Source organism: Gracilinanus agilis, chromosome 2 (assembly GCF_016433145.1).
Source record: "Gracilinanus agilis isolate LMUSP501 chromosome 2, AgileGrace, whole genome shotgun sequence".
Taxonomy (NCBI): domain Eukaryota; kingdom Metazoa; phylum Chordata; class Mammalia; order Didelphimorphia; family Didelphidae; genus Gracilinanus; species Gracilinanus agilis.
This window is the reverse complement of record NC_058131.1, coordinates 534,331,075-534,345,320: the sequence shown is the minus strand read 5'-3', so window position 1 is coordinate 534,345,320 and position 14,246 is coordinate 534,331,075. Positions and strand designations below refer to the sequence as shown.

The 14,246-nt window shown below is 37.8% G+C and overlaps 1 protein-coding gene across 1 annotated transcript in view; it reads left to right on the top strand.

Moving 5' to 3' along the window:
- CDIN1 (CDAN1 interacting nuclease 1) overlaps positions 1-5,581 on the top strand; it is a 259,897-nt gene extending 254,316 nt beyond the window's left edge. Inside the window, exon 9 of the mRNA XM_044660039.1 lies at positions 4,508-5,581. Within this exon, the coding sequence (XP_044515974.1) occupies positions 4,508-4,643 (136 nt within the window). The 3' untranslated portion in view covers positions 4,644-5,581. The remainder of the gene's footprint in view (positions 1-4,507) is intronic.
- The last annotated feature ends 8,665 nt before the right edge of the window (positions 5,582-14,246 follow it).

The window sequence follows — 14,246 nt, the reverse complement described above, 5'->3', positions numbered from 1 at the left end:
CAACTGCTTGAACGCATGGGTCGGGGTGGACATGATTGGGGATGTGGACTCGAAAATACCACACCAATGCAACCACCAACAATTTGGAAATAGGTCTTGATCAAGGACACATGACAAAACCAGTGGAAATGTGCGTTGGCCATGGATACGGGGAGTGGGGGGTGAAGGGGAAAGTAGGAGCATGAATCATGTAACCATGTTAAAAATGAATATTAATAAATGTTTAAATTTAAAAAAAAATAAAATAAAAAAAGAAGTAGGTTTGTTGCTGGGAAGTTATGGATAGCCTCCTCTGAGTGCTTGAAAGAAGCTCAGAAATGCCCCCAGCTTAGTAGTCAAAAGATTTAAGTTCTCAAACTGCCTTTGCCACTGGGACATGTTGGAAAATTGTAGGAGTAGAAAGTTGTTTGAAAAAGTCTATTGTCATACTTTGCCACATGGTTAAGCATTTAATTTCCTTATCCTCTCTGGGCTTCCATTTTCATGCCTATAATGTCAGAGGGCTAGGCAAGATAATGTTTCAATTCAAATATCCTATCAGCTCTTGGTTCACTAATAGAGAAGCCACTTGATATAGATGATAGATTGCTGGCCTTGAAGCTAAGGAGGTCTGGGTTCAAATTCCTCTTCTGACACATAAAGGGATTGTTAGTTGGAGCAAGTCATGTAACCTCTCCATGTCCTTAGCAGCTCTCTCAGACTAGATAAATTGCAGAGAAAGTGACGACTTACATATTTTCTGAGAGAGTTCCCTAACCCAAAAATTCAGAACCAGCCCCTATCCCTATTGCTAATGATAGGGTTATTAGTATTATTTTTTTTAATTTGAAAAACAATTTACAATTGTTTTTCACTTGTAAGCTTTTTAGAGTATGGATTCTATATTTTGTCTTACAAGTGAAATATTCTTTAATGTAGAAACAAAAGTGAGGAGGGTGTAGAATGTGTGCTGGTTGTGCTTGTTTGGAGGGGTTTGGGGTAGAACTAGACATCGTGCTTCCATTGAAGTCATTTTATGTCCTGAAGCTTATGACATGGTAGTTCACAGAGAGTGCAGCATGTACTTGCTCTCTGAATTGTGGCGATGTGTGTTTTTGTTTTATTTAATCTTTTAAAATACTGGGCTTGTTGTTTATGACCCCCATATATTCTTTGTTCTTTTTGATGACTGGCTGGAACACATTTTCCCCCTTTGTAAAAATATTAGTGCCTTTCTAAAGAACATGATGGTCTCCAGAATGGCAGCATTACAAACTGATAGGATCTTCTGAGCTTATTTTAGGCCTGTTGGACGAAGGAACTGAAGCCATGTCACAAAAATGAAAAGTCGATTTATGATTTTTTTAGAGGATTTGTGCCGACACATCTTCAGTGAAAGCACTTAAGTTTTCAGAATCAAAGGATTTCGGAATTGGAAGGGATCTTGATGACTGACTAGTACAATCTCAACCCCAAAAAGAATCTCCACTAGAAGCCACATGAAAAGTCATCATTTAACCTCTACCTGGGAGCTCTCTAGAGAGGGGGACCCGCTACCCCCCAAGTCAGGCCATTCTACTTTGAGATAGCTCTCATTGTTAGGAAGTTTTTCCTTAGGTTTAGGAAACTCATATTACTTATGTCCTGGTCACGTAACCTATCATAGAAGACCAAGTACCAATTTGAACATTAATACGTGTAAAACCCAGTGAAATTGCTTGTTGGCTCAGGGAGGGGGGAAGGAGGAAGGGAGGCAAAGAACATGAATCATGTAACTGTGGAATAATATTTTTAATTAATTAAAGAAAAAAATGAAAGAAAAAAAAAGACCAAGTACCAAGCACCATGTTTTCTGATAACATTTAACTGCATAAGATATTTAGAACTGCATTTAGACTACGTGGCTTAACCAGTGTGCATCCCTATTTAGGGGTGCTAGCAGATTTTTGCCAGGCTTCTTTCCTTTCTGTGGTATTCTAGTTTCCCCACTGACCTGAAAAGATACTCCTTACATGGGAGGGGGGAAGCTAGGTGGCACAGTGGATAGAGGACTGGACCTGGAGTCAGGAAGATTATTCTTCCTGAGATCAAATCCAGCCTAAGACACTTACTAAGTGTCTTAACTGTTTGTTTGCCTCTGTTTCCTCATCTGTAAAATGAACTAGAAAAGGAAATGGTGAACTACTCCAGTTTCTTCGCCAAGAAAACCTCAAATGGAGTCATTAACAAACAGTTGGGCTTGACCAAAAATGACAGAACAACAATAACATGGGACAGACCTTCAAAACATAAAAACTGTTTTAGGTTCAGGTAGAAGACCTTTTTATTCTGAAAAAAACATGCAATGAGACTGCTGCCCTAAAACTTCTGCTTTTAGAGAGTTTTAAAAGGTACCATAGAAGGACCTGAACCACTAACTTGCCATCAGAACATTTCCATTATAGTGAAATTCTGCCCTATATGAGTTGAAAGAACCTTTAAAAGTCTTAATTTGCCTTCAAGAAAACTTGGCCACCCTAATGATATGAGTCCCAAATAAACTGTTACATGACATCCTATTGAACTTGGTCCCGTACATACAGTATCTAACAGCTCATCCTGTACTGTTATTTTTGGCAAGTTCACTATAGCATATAATAAATCATAGAATGAAAAAGCTTTTTGGCCGAACATTGTTCAGCCTGCTGTTGACTTAGACGACAGAAAGCGGTTCTGTTTTTAGACATCCTTTTACTAACCCAACATTCATAATTTATGATTTCACTGTAAAATTCCTGCAACACTACACCAAAAGTAGTGCTGCCCTTTAATTAAGTGCTCTCTGTAGGAAAAACGTGAAACTGATGTGCAAAACATATCTGCTTATACAAGTGATTGATCGAGATTACATCTTTATGAACCCAGCCTAAAGGTCTGAACTTCCTGATGGGTAGAAGAGTCTCTGGGGCTACTTCCTGAGTTGGCCTGGTGGAGATCAGTCAGTGTTAACAATATTGGAGGCATTCCTGAGAAACTTTTTGGAAACATTGAGAATGGAAAGTTCCTTTGAAAAAGTCTCTCTACACTTAACCACCAAGTTGCTTGGACTAAGTCCTCATTTTCTGGATTAGAGCATAATATCACATTTCACTTTGATCATTGATTTATTGATTTAGAAATGAAGAGTGCCTTAGAAGCCATCTAGTCCAATCCCATTTTACAGATAAGAGAATCTCATCCCTAGAGAAATGAAGTGACTTACCTAAGGTCAAACATGTAGCCTCAGAGCCAGTTTCTTCCAACTCCAAATCTAGTACTTTTCCACCTTACCTTACTACTGGGCTAGAAGGAATTGCTGAAGGATGAAGTTTCAATGCCAATTAAACATTTCAAGGACTGTGAAAAAATGGACGAGACCTTTATCCGTGTGGAAGAATAAAAGCATCAGGATGACTACAAATATTTTTACAAGCTTTTTTTAATATGATTTAAAAATATTTCAGGTTTTTTTCCCCTTTGTGGAAAAAAATAAAGTGTAGTCAAATACTTTTTTTTAATTGGTTCAGAAAACAGAAATACTAAGCCTCGCTACATTGACTTCTTGCTATATAATCCCAGATTAGTCACTTGAAGCCAGTAGATATAAGCTGCTTGAGGGCTGTTTACCAGCTTTGTTTTTATATTCCCAGCACTAGCCACATTGCCTTGAACATATCAAGTGCTTAATAAACATTTGTTGAATTGAATAAAATGCTAGACATTAGTTTCCCCATCTCTTAAATGTGCACCTCACTCCTACCTAACTCTCTGAAATGTAAAGAACAAATGATAGCACACATTAAATATTCTAAGTTTCTAAGGGGAAAAAGTAAAAATCTAAATAAATACAAAACTTTATAGTTTGAGGTCATCATAATAATATTAATTAAAATGTATAGTATTATATAGTGGCTTTATAGATATATAGATAGATGACTTTATACATAAATTTATATAATTTAATAACTTGATTTTAAAATTTAATAAAATACGTAGAATTTAAGTAGCTTGTGTAAGATTGAAAAGCACTTTACAAATATCTCATTTTATCCTCACAAACACCTTGCAAGGTAGGTGCTGTTATTATCCCCATTTTAAATGTGAAAACTGAAACAGCCACATGTTAATAAAATTTCTAAAGCCAAATTTATCCACTCTATGACCTGGATTTGTAGGAGTTCAATAACTAAATTTAAATAGCCTTTCTAAGAAGAACAATCTTAAAAATAAAACACTGGAGCCCTAAAAGATGCTCTCTGTTTAGAATATTTTCAAATTGTTGGGTGACCTTGAACAAATCACTTATTTTCACTGGGTCTTTTGTACTAGGATGGGCTGGAGAAACTCTGCAGCCCTTTCCATCTCCAGCTCTCAATAATTTATGATGAATAACCTTTCTGCAGGTACATAACTATTTTAAAATAATGTTTTTGTTTTCTCTCTCTCTCTCTCTCTCTCTCTCTCTCTCTCTCTCTCTCTCTCTCTCTCTCTCTCTCTCTCTCTCTCTCAGATTTGGTCCTGGATTAGTGATCTATTGGTATGGATTCATCGAGGAGCTCGATTGTAACCGAGAAAGGGGCATCTTACTCAAAGACTGCTTTCCCACTGACCTTGTCACCCTAGGCCAGAGCATAGCTCAGCCCTGACCATCCTGGAAATGACGCTGGGAGGAAGAGGTGAATCCGGAAGCAATTTGACTTTCCTGCAATATAAACTGCTGGCAACATCTGCCCTGAACTTCAGCTGAACTCTTGCTTGCCCGTGGTCACACCAGTACCTCTTCAGACAAATATCAAGAGTTTCTGTTTTGTTTCATCCCTTGTTGATGCGAGCAGCCAAGAACTACAGACATAACCCACTCATTATCAGCATTTCTGTCTCTGTCAAACAGTTGGTTTATAGATAGTCATAATCTCTCTTCCTTCCGGATGGTTTCTCCTTGCCTGTAGAACAAAAGAAAAAATGTGGAGGCTGAAAGGTGTGATTTTCAATTCTCCTCCTGGTTGCAGAATCACCCCCTTTATTATTTTTTTTTCAAAGCTTCTATTCATTTTCTCTTCCTTCTCCTTTTCTCTTCCTATATACATGTAGATAACCAGTATTTTATTAAGGTAATGGGCAGATCTAGGTCAAAATGAAAACCTCTTCCCCCTTCCCCATCTAAAAAGCTAAGAAATGATGTATGAAAGTATGATTTCACTGTTAACTACAACAGTCCATTGTCAGTAGATGGCTCAGGGCATAAAGGTGGGAGCTGTGCTTAGGGGTTATATTGTCCACCCTGATCAGAGTTTCCTGACTTGAATGGCATTCAGCCAAGCAGTGAGCAGCATTTTATGTGAATTTCCTCTTTTTTCAGGAACATCTGAACATCAAACGTATTTATGTTGATCAGTTTCAAACGTATTTTTCAACACCACAATTAGAGGGCATCTACATTACATTGATGTTAGGGATTGACATTTGAAGGGAGGCAACTTAGATCCAGTTAAGAGTTCTGTCTAAAAGAGTATTTTAAAATGTCCGGGGGGGGGGGGGGTAATAAACAGGCATATTGTCAGATACTTACAAAATAAAAAGTAAAAGCCAAATTCTGCCCTTTGTTTTCTACTTGACTTTCTAAGCAAATTGCCCTAAAAAAGTATAACAACCCATTTGTGGCTCAATATTAAAATTTTTAAATCATATCCCAGTCCTCAAAATTCTCCTGTAGATGTACTCTTTTAAGAATTGTATATTTTGAGCTGAGGAAGAGATTGAGAGAAGATCACACAAGAAAAAAAAACCATTACATGTTTGGGTATTGTTTTTAGTTGTCATCATTTTAAAGAAAGAAGAGAGGAAAGAACTCTCTTTCCCCATCCACCCCACTGTTTTCCACTTTTAATTAGATACCTTGTAGAGCAGGTTTCATTCTACAAGCAAAATACCAAAAGATGAATTATAACCCTTTCATTTAGAAACCTAAGACCATCCAGTTACACCCTTAGACTCAGTGAGTAGTCAAGGTGTATCAGTTCCCATGATGACAGATTAATTTCTAAGCAAGAGCTGTTCTTATAAATATGTCGCTTTGAAAATATTAATTAAAATGTTACTTTTGCATGTGCCTGTAACTCATTTCCATTCCTCACCTCTCTCAAAGATTAATTCTGGTTTTGTCTTCCCTTCTGGAAAAAAATAAAAATCTTCATATTACTGTGAACAATATTGAGAAAGAACAAGAAAAGAATGGAAAAGACACCATAGTAAGACTTTGTTCTGGGGAAAATTCATAATACAAGTTTTCAAAAAAGCAAATTGAAGAATTTTATACTCAAACTTCTTTCTCTAATGCAGAGAGCCTTAAACTGGAGGCTCTGAATTTGTTTTGATTTTTGATTTTTAACATTTTGGAACTATTTTGATTTAAATAATTTCCTTTGCAATCCTATGCATTTTATTTAACACCTTTAAAAACATTACTGTGAGAAGAGATCCATAGATCTCGCAGGACTGCTCAAGAGATCCATGACCCAAAAATGTTAAGAATCATAACTTTACTATAACATGTTTTAAGCAACATTGTCTCAAAAAAAGAAGAGTAGTGTTCTTGATATTCATTCACTAGAGCTAAATATTCTTTTTTAGAAGTAAGTTAAAATTTATCTGAACAGATGCTGAAAATCCTGTTAGCTCTAGTCAAAGATTTGCTTATTTTACATTAAACAAATTTATGACAAAGATGCATATTACAAATAAGTAATCCTGCCCTTACACTTTGTATTTCTTCTCCTACCTTGAGTTGTAACATTAACAAGTTGTGTGATGGTATTGGCATCCTCAATGAAAGCGTTATTCTTCCCAGGGTGAGGGCACTTTTAAAGCTCTGAACATCTGATACAGAAAGGAAATTAGTGGAAGCTACTTGTTGTAGTAATTTTACTGGTAATGTTTACTATTTTCCTCATTTAAAAAAATGATTGTAACTCTTTTACCTGCTACTTTTAAACCTTCAAAAAAACAAAATAAGTGAGGAGTGGTGGCACATGCTTGTAATTTGTGCTACCAAGAAAGGGGAGCCTGGCTGATCTTAAACCCAGTTCAAAGCTGCAGTAGGCTGAGTCACTTGGGTGTCCAAGCTCCCACAGGAGTAGACCCTGCCTATCCAGCTTGGGAAATATAGAGACTCAGGAAAGAAAAAATTTAAATTGTGGAAGGAAGGAAGGAAGGAAGGAAGGAAGGAAGGAAGGAAGGAAGGAAGGAAGGAGAAAGAAAGGAAGGAAGAGGAAGAAAAAGAGGAGAGAGAAAAAGAGAGAGGCAGAAAAGAAGGAGTAAAGGAAATGGACCCTCCCAAACAAATTAAAACTTCTGCAAAATACTCATTTGTGCATTTTTATCAGTTTGGGGAATGTAAACATCAACTTTGAGTAGAAGCAACGGCTGCATTTTGTGTGTGTTACACACACACACACACACACACACACACAATGCTGTAGTCATTAGAACTTTAACATTATGGCCAAATCCTATTTTATGGAGTATTCTGCAGAATGTGCTAATGAATTATACTAACCCAGAAAACAGAAGTGCACATAAAACTGAATGATGTTCTCTCTGGCATATATAGACTTGCCAAGCATCTGCTCTCACAAACACCATGATAATGCCTGTATGAGGCCTTGAAAATGTTCACATCATGTGGCCTAAGCATGGAGCCAGACCATGAGCCCAACTCATATGTTATTTGGACTTGATGGAGAAAATGCCCCCAAAACTTGGATTGGAGAAATTCTGGAAATCAGGATAATTTATGCTTTCCAATAGCTGTCTTCTCTGTATTCCTCTAAACTATAAAGAGTATGCAGTCCAAAGTAGCAAAAATAAGAGAGCAAAATGAGCTGGTACTTCAGAAGGCAAATAGTCTTTTAAGGTCTATATAGACTTTTGAATGAAGATGGTACAAGGCTTGATTGAGCCCTAGAGAATAAAGGCAGTTGGGTTTGGGGGGGGGTGTCTTATGAGAAGGGGAGAGGCATTAATTCCTTCAGGCTATTGGGGGACCATTTAGTTCCCTAGAAGAAATAATTTGCCAAATGTTCCCTAGGAAACCCACATGATTGAAGATATAGCCCAAAATAGTGGCTAGTTAATTCAGACCCTGCTCATCAATCAATCACTCAATAAACATTTATTTAGCACCTACTATATGCCAGGCACCAGGCTTACCAGGGAATCAGGCACATTGTTTCCCTTCTATGATGAACCAAGAACCATGTTTTCCTGTCCTTCTTGACTTGCCACTATTTTGATTCAGTTGACATTGTTTCAACTTGAACAAGCTACTTCAAATGTATTTCCATGTCTTCTTACCCCACTCCTTTTAAGCTTCCTCGTCAGTTTCCCGTAAGTGTACTTTGGCATATGTGCAAAAAGTACAACTTTTCTTCCCACGTGCACATTATTTATACTTTCTCACTATTTCTTAGCTCAGCTTCTTTCTGGAAGATGATGCTGAGGTAATAATGCCACCACTTTCTATACCACAAATATTTAGGATATCAGATGGTCTTTGGTCATGAGGGCAACTTAATAGTCCAATATTATTTCAAGGATTTAAATCCTGATGTGCTTCACCTACAGCAATAGGGATTGGATCTATGTGTTTATTGGCATTGACAACTCCAGGGTGAGGAAACTTTTCCCTAACAAAACAAATCAGATTCCCCCCCCCCCAACTGAAGGTTGCCCTGAGACCTGAGAAGTGAAGCAACTTTGCCCAAAATCACAAAGCCAGTATATTGCCAGAGACAGGATTTGAACCCGCCTCTTCCTGGCTTTGAACTTTCTATCCACTACACCACATTTCATCAGTAAAATTTCTAACCCACCTGAGATTGGAAATCACCAAGTAAGGAATGAGGTTGACACCTTAGCCTTGGTTAAGGGATCTAGATATGCAACATTTATTATTACTGCAATACACATAGTGCTCAATCAATTAATTTTTGATGTGAATAAATGTCTGAATTATTTAATTTTAAAATTACTGCTGTTAAATTCGGGATAGTCAATAAATATGAAGTACCTAATATGTGCCAGGCACTATGCTAAGTTCTGGGGGTATAAAAAGTAGCAAAAGATGGTCTCTGCCCTCAGAGAACATAAAATCTAATAGAAGGAGAAATGACCATTTGTAAATTGATTTACACATTCTTCCATCTCCACTAAAATAAAATTAAATCTACTTCAGGATACGAGTCCAAAGAACACTCTAGTTCTGGAGGGAGGACAGGACCTGGGTTAAAGTCCTGCCTCTGATAAGTCACTCAACCCTGTTTGCCTCAGTTTTCTCATCTGTAAAATGAACTGGAGAAGTAATGGAAAACTACTCCAGTACCTTTGCCAAGAAAACCCCAAATGGGCTCACAATTGAAACGGCTAAACAATAACAAATGTGACCTTTGGCCAATCCTTAAACCACTCAAGTTATCAAGAAAGTACCAAGCCACTGAATGCTTAGGAACATGGCTTAAGAGAAGGCAGGGATGAGATGGGGAAGAAGCCAAGTGGGAAGTACTTATGAACCATGGCATTCTGCTCTCTGTAGGTAGCTTGTTAAGCTGACTCACTTGTGAGAAGTTTGGGGGGGAAGGATGAGGAGACACCCGATTAATCCAGCACTTCCATCAAAGGGCTATCCACATTGCCTTCTTTCCAAGTACTATGAAAGTGTGCACCTCAAAAGAATAAAAAGCTTCAATTTTCTCATCTGTAAAATCAACAGATTATAAAACTGACCATTAAAATCCTTTCACTGGAGGCAGTGAAGTGGCCCAGAGACAAGAGATCCTGGGCAAATCACTTAACCTAAGCCTTACCACTCTTCTTCCTTGGAAACGATACACAGTCTTGATTCTAAGACAGAAGGGGAGGGTTTTTTAAAAAGCCTTTAACTGGCTCGTTAGAGCCGCGAATTAAGACTCAAATCATATTTCGCTACCAGGAAAACCAAGTGGCTGACAATAGGAGTTTGGCAGCAACTTTCCCCTTTGTGGAGGACCTGTCTGTCTGTCTGGATAATCTGTATAAAGTAGACTCCGCTTCGGTTCGAGAAAGGTCACATGTTACATAAAGTTTGGATACTCTCTGTGTGTTACTCCAAACTAAACCTCCTGTGCATCGTAAACATTATTTGAACCTGTATTTTTCAGAACATGCCAGGATCCCAAAGATTAAATAAGGAAGATGTAATTATGAACTAAATAATAAACAGACCAGCTTGGGTCCCCCTTGTGTTTTTTACTTTCCTGCTATTGTTTCATATACAACTGCGAGACAATGAGCTGCTTAGGTCAGGCACTATAAATTATAGTTTTAGTACAATAGTAATCCCCTAAAATTATTTCAGAGCTTGATCAAAGCACTTCAAAAAGCCTATTTAAACTTTTCCACGGGGAAGGGGAAAGGGGGGGAGGGGAGAAGATCTCCTTCCGATGGTTTGTTTCAGTTTGAACAAAAAGCTTTGGTCTTGATGTGATAGATGCACCCTGTGGAATTCCAAGTAATCTATTAAATACGCCATTTTCCAGGATAACCTGCTGCCTTGCACCATATCATAACATTAGGTTAAATGAATCCAACTGTTTTTTTTTTAAAGTAATTGTTTAGTAATTCTATTGAATAATATTGGGAGGGGAGCAGACATGGGAAATAGCTTATAGTGTTAGGAAAAGGCAAGGAGGAACATTTTGAAACAATCACAATTTCTAAACATTTATTAATAATTCCCAAAATATTTATTGCGGGCAGTTTTGTAATTAGCTCTCTGTGCCTTAGATTAAAATAGATAATGGTGAGATTTTTTTTTTAATTGCTGTTTCATGTATTAGTCTGACCTCAGTTCCCTCTTCTTTAACATGAAGAGGTTGGATTCAATGGTTTGGGATGTTCCCTGGGTTTTTTCTATGTCATTGGCCCTCTTTGAAAATAAAGGACAAACGACAACAAAAGTATTTTTGTGATGAATTCCTGGTATGATAACTTCCTTTGTCGGTGAAGAATACTGAAGAATAGTATCTCCCCTAGATTTTATGAGCCTCCAGCGCCACCAGAGATACGCAGAAATGAAGGGACTTGCTCAAGGTCATACAGTTAATGTGTCAGAGGCAAAACCTGAACCTAACTTCTCCTGATTCCAAGGCCAACTGTCTATCCATTCACTGCAGCCCAGGCTCATTGTGAATCTTTGGTAATTCAATTATGATCAGTACAATAGTCCATTCAAGTTTTTCCATAATGATTTCCCCTCTGAACACTTGGGCCCCTTTTGAATTACCACTTGCCTTTAGTACAAATGTATGGAAGCTGCAGAGTGATGTCTACAAAAAAGCGAATAGCAAGAACATGGTGATTCTTTGGTGGTTTTATTGAGTTGTTTCAGTTCTGAGCTTGTTTGGAGTTTTCTTGGCAAAAATCCTGGAGTGGGGACAGCTGGGTAGCTCAGTGGATTGAGAGCCAGGCCTAGAGACGGGAGGTCCTAGGTTCAAATCTGGCCTCAGACACTTCCCAGCTGTGTGACCCTGGGCAAGTCACTTGACTCCCATTGCCTACCCTTACCACTCTTCCACCAAGGAACTAATACACAGAAGTTAAGGGTTTAAAAATATATTAAAAAAATCCTGGAGTGGTTTGCCATCTCCTCCAGCTCATTTCATAGATGAGGAAACTGAGGCAAACAGGGTTACGTGATCTGCTCAGGGTCACATAGCGAGTATCTGAGGCCAAATTTGAACTCGAGTCTTCCTGACCTTAGGCCTGGCAGTATATGTATGCACTGTGGCATCTTGCTGCCCTGTAGTGATATTACTATAGTGTTATTACTTCCCTCTAGTAATATTACTGGACTGAAGAAAAAAATGACCTCACCTCCCCAAAGAAAAGGATGACATTACTATGTCAGGGAAATTTTTTTTTTACATGAAGGCCACTATGGGATGCCAACGTGAATGAAATCAAGTCAATTAAGTGATAATTTCAAATTCTGGGTTTAATTGAGGGCTGAATGTGAAGTCAATGACCATTAACCTAAACCAATCATTAATTCCCTAGAAGCCCCTTTGGTTAGCAGTATTTCCATTATAACTAACATTATTTTTCTTATTAAAAAAACCTTTGTAATTTTTACATACACGAGAAACATGAATTCTACAATAACAATTTAGTTTGGCATAATAGCAGACTTCATCTATTCCTTGCATTTTAGTTGAAACACCTTTCAGAGCTAATATATGATGTCTATGACCAAGGGTAGTAGGTCGATTCTATGAAGGGAAACAGTTTTCGAAGAAGATGTAAAGGACATAAGAAGGCCAGAATTATGCTATTGTTCTTTTACTCCTTAAAACGACCTTAAGCAAATTGTAAGAACCAAAAACGTAGTTTCCCTAGCTAAAAGATGAATCTATTCTTACCATGAAGATAAAAAGATTATCTTCTTTAATGAAAGTTATTATTTAATTCAGAACCCTTTCTTAATACTTCTGTTCTAATAAAGGCTTGTCTAATACCTACTTTGAAATACATGTTTATTTAATAAATTCTAAGAGAAATATTCATAATTAGATTATAGTCAGTAATTCAACAAACATTTCTTTTCATTTCTAGGTAGGAGGCACTATGCTAGAACCTGAGGATGCCAAACAAAAAAGATAGACAATCCCTGCCTTCAAAGGGTTTACCCCTCCACCAAGAAAACACAACTTATCCCCACAGAAATAAGTAAATATAAAGTATAGACAAGATCACTTCAGGAGGGAGCGAAGGCTAGAACTGGAAAGATAAGAAAAGGTAGATATCACACCTATGAAAATGAAATGAGAGAAGCAGAAAGGGGAAGCTAGGTGGAGCAATGGGTGGAATGCCAGGCCAGAAAGATTCATCTTCCCGACTTCAGCTCCAGCCTCAGACCCTGAGTAGCTTTGGGACCCTGGGCAAGCCACTTAAGCCTGTTTGCCTCAGTTTCCTCATCTACAAAGTAAGAAGGAAATGGTAAACCTCGTCAATATCTTTGCCAAGAAAAACCCAAATGGGGTCATGAAGAGTTAAACAAACACAACTGAAAAATGACTAAAAAGAGTAGCAGGAAAATTTGGGCAAGCCATTTTTTCTCTGGACTTTAGTTCCCTCAGTATAAAATAAGAATGTTATGGAGCCTTCTACCTCTAAAGATCTGATTTCATTCATTTAAGGGGTTGTTTTCATTCTCCCTGACAAAGCTTTTCTTTATTTTCCCATTTAAAAATCAGTGCTCTCTCCTGAAGCTCCCCACTCTACTCTATTCCCACCCAATCAAATCAAGTCTGCTAAATTTCCAATTCTTTTCATTTTGGTCATCTTTAGTATTCTTAGAAGATAGCAAACTATGAGTAGTAATTCCCGACCGGGTAACATTCTAGGGTATTTAAAGGACTCCGTCTGCTCTACTACCCTCTGAAATGGGTGGTCCCCACATAGTAACTCGACATCGATAAAGATGTGGAAACAAAGATTCAGATTGGTTAAGGAGCTGGCTAAGGCAGGAGTCAAACCTATCCTTTAACTTTTGCCTCTGACAAACAAGAGTTTGAATGCTACCCTCTCCAGTGGGCGGATTTATAGAAAGGGAGATTATGATCAGAGGGGTGGCAAAAGCAGAGTCAGTACCTTAAAAAAAGATGGTTTTTTTGGTTCTTTGCCAAAAAAGATCCAACCCCTGAGATGACACTTTCCATGAACTATCTATCTAGCCATTTTCTTCAAAGTCATTAAATCAGAATATATGATTATTTTTAAAATGCCAAAAGGCATTTCACATATTTCACCATGTTTAGGGGAGAGTCATTCAACTGGAGACACAATGGAAACTGGAAGTTCCACATTTCTTATTTGCCCTGAAGGTTTCCCAGGATTGTCTACAAAAGGCCCCACAGATAAATTGAGTATCAACTCAGGATCCAAAGAAAACTGAAAGTTATGAGAAAATACACTCTGTTTTCTCATTTCCTTCCCTCCACAAATAGGCATTAAGCACATACTATATTCATAATATTATGACTGTTCGGTCATTTCAGTTGTGTCTTACTCTTCATGACTCCATTTGGGGGCTTCTTGGCAAAAAGTACTGAAGCCGGTTTGGCATTTCGTTCCTCCAATACATTTTCTGGATGGGGAAACTGAGGCAAACTAGTTAAGTGACTTGCCCAGGGCCACACAGCTAGTAAATGTCTGAG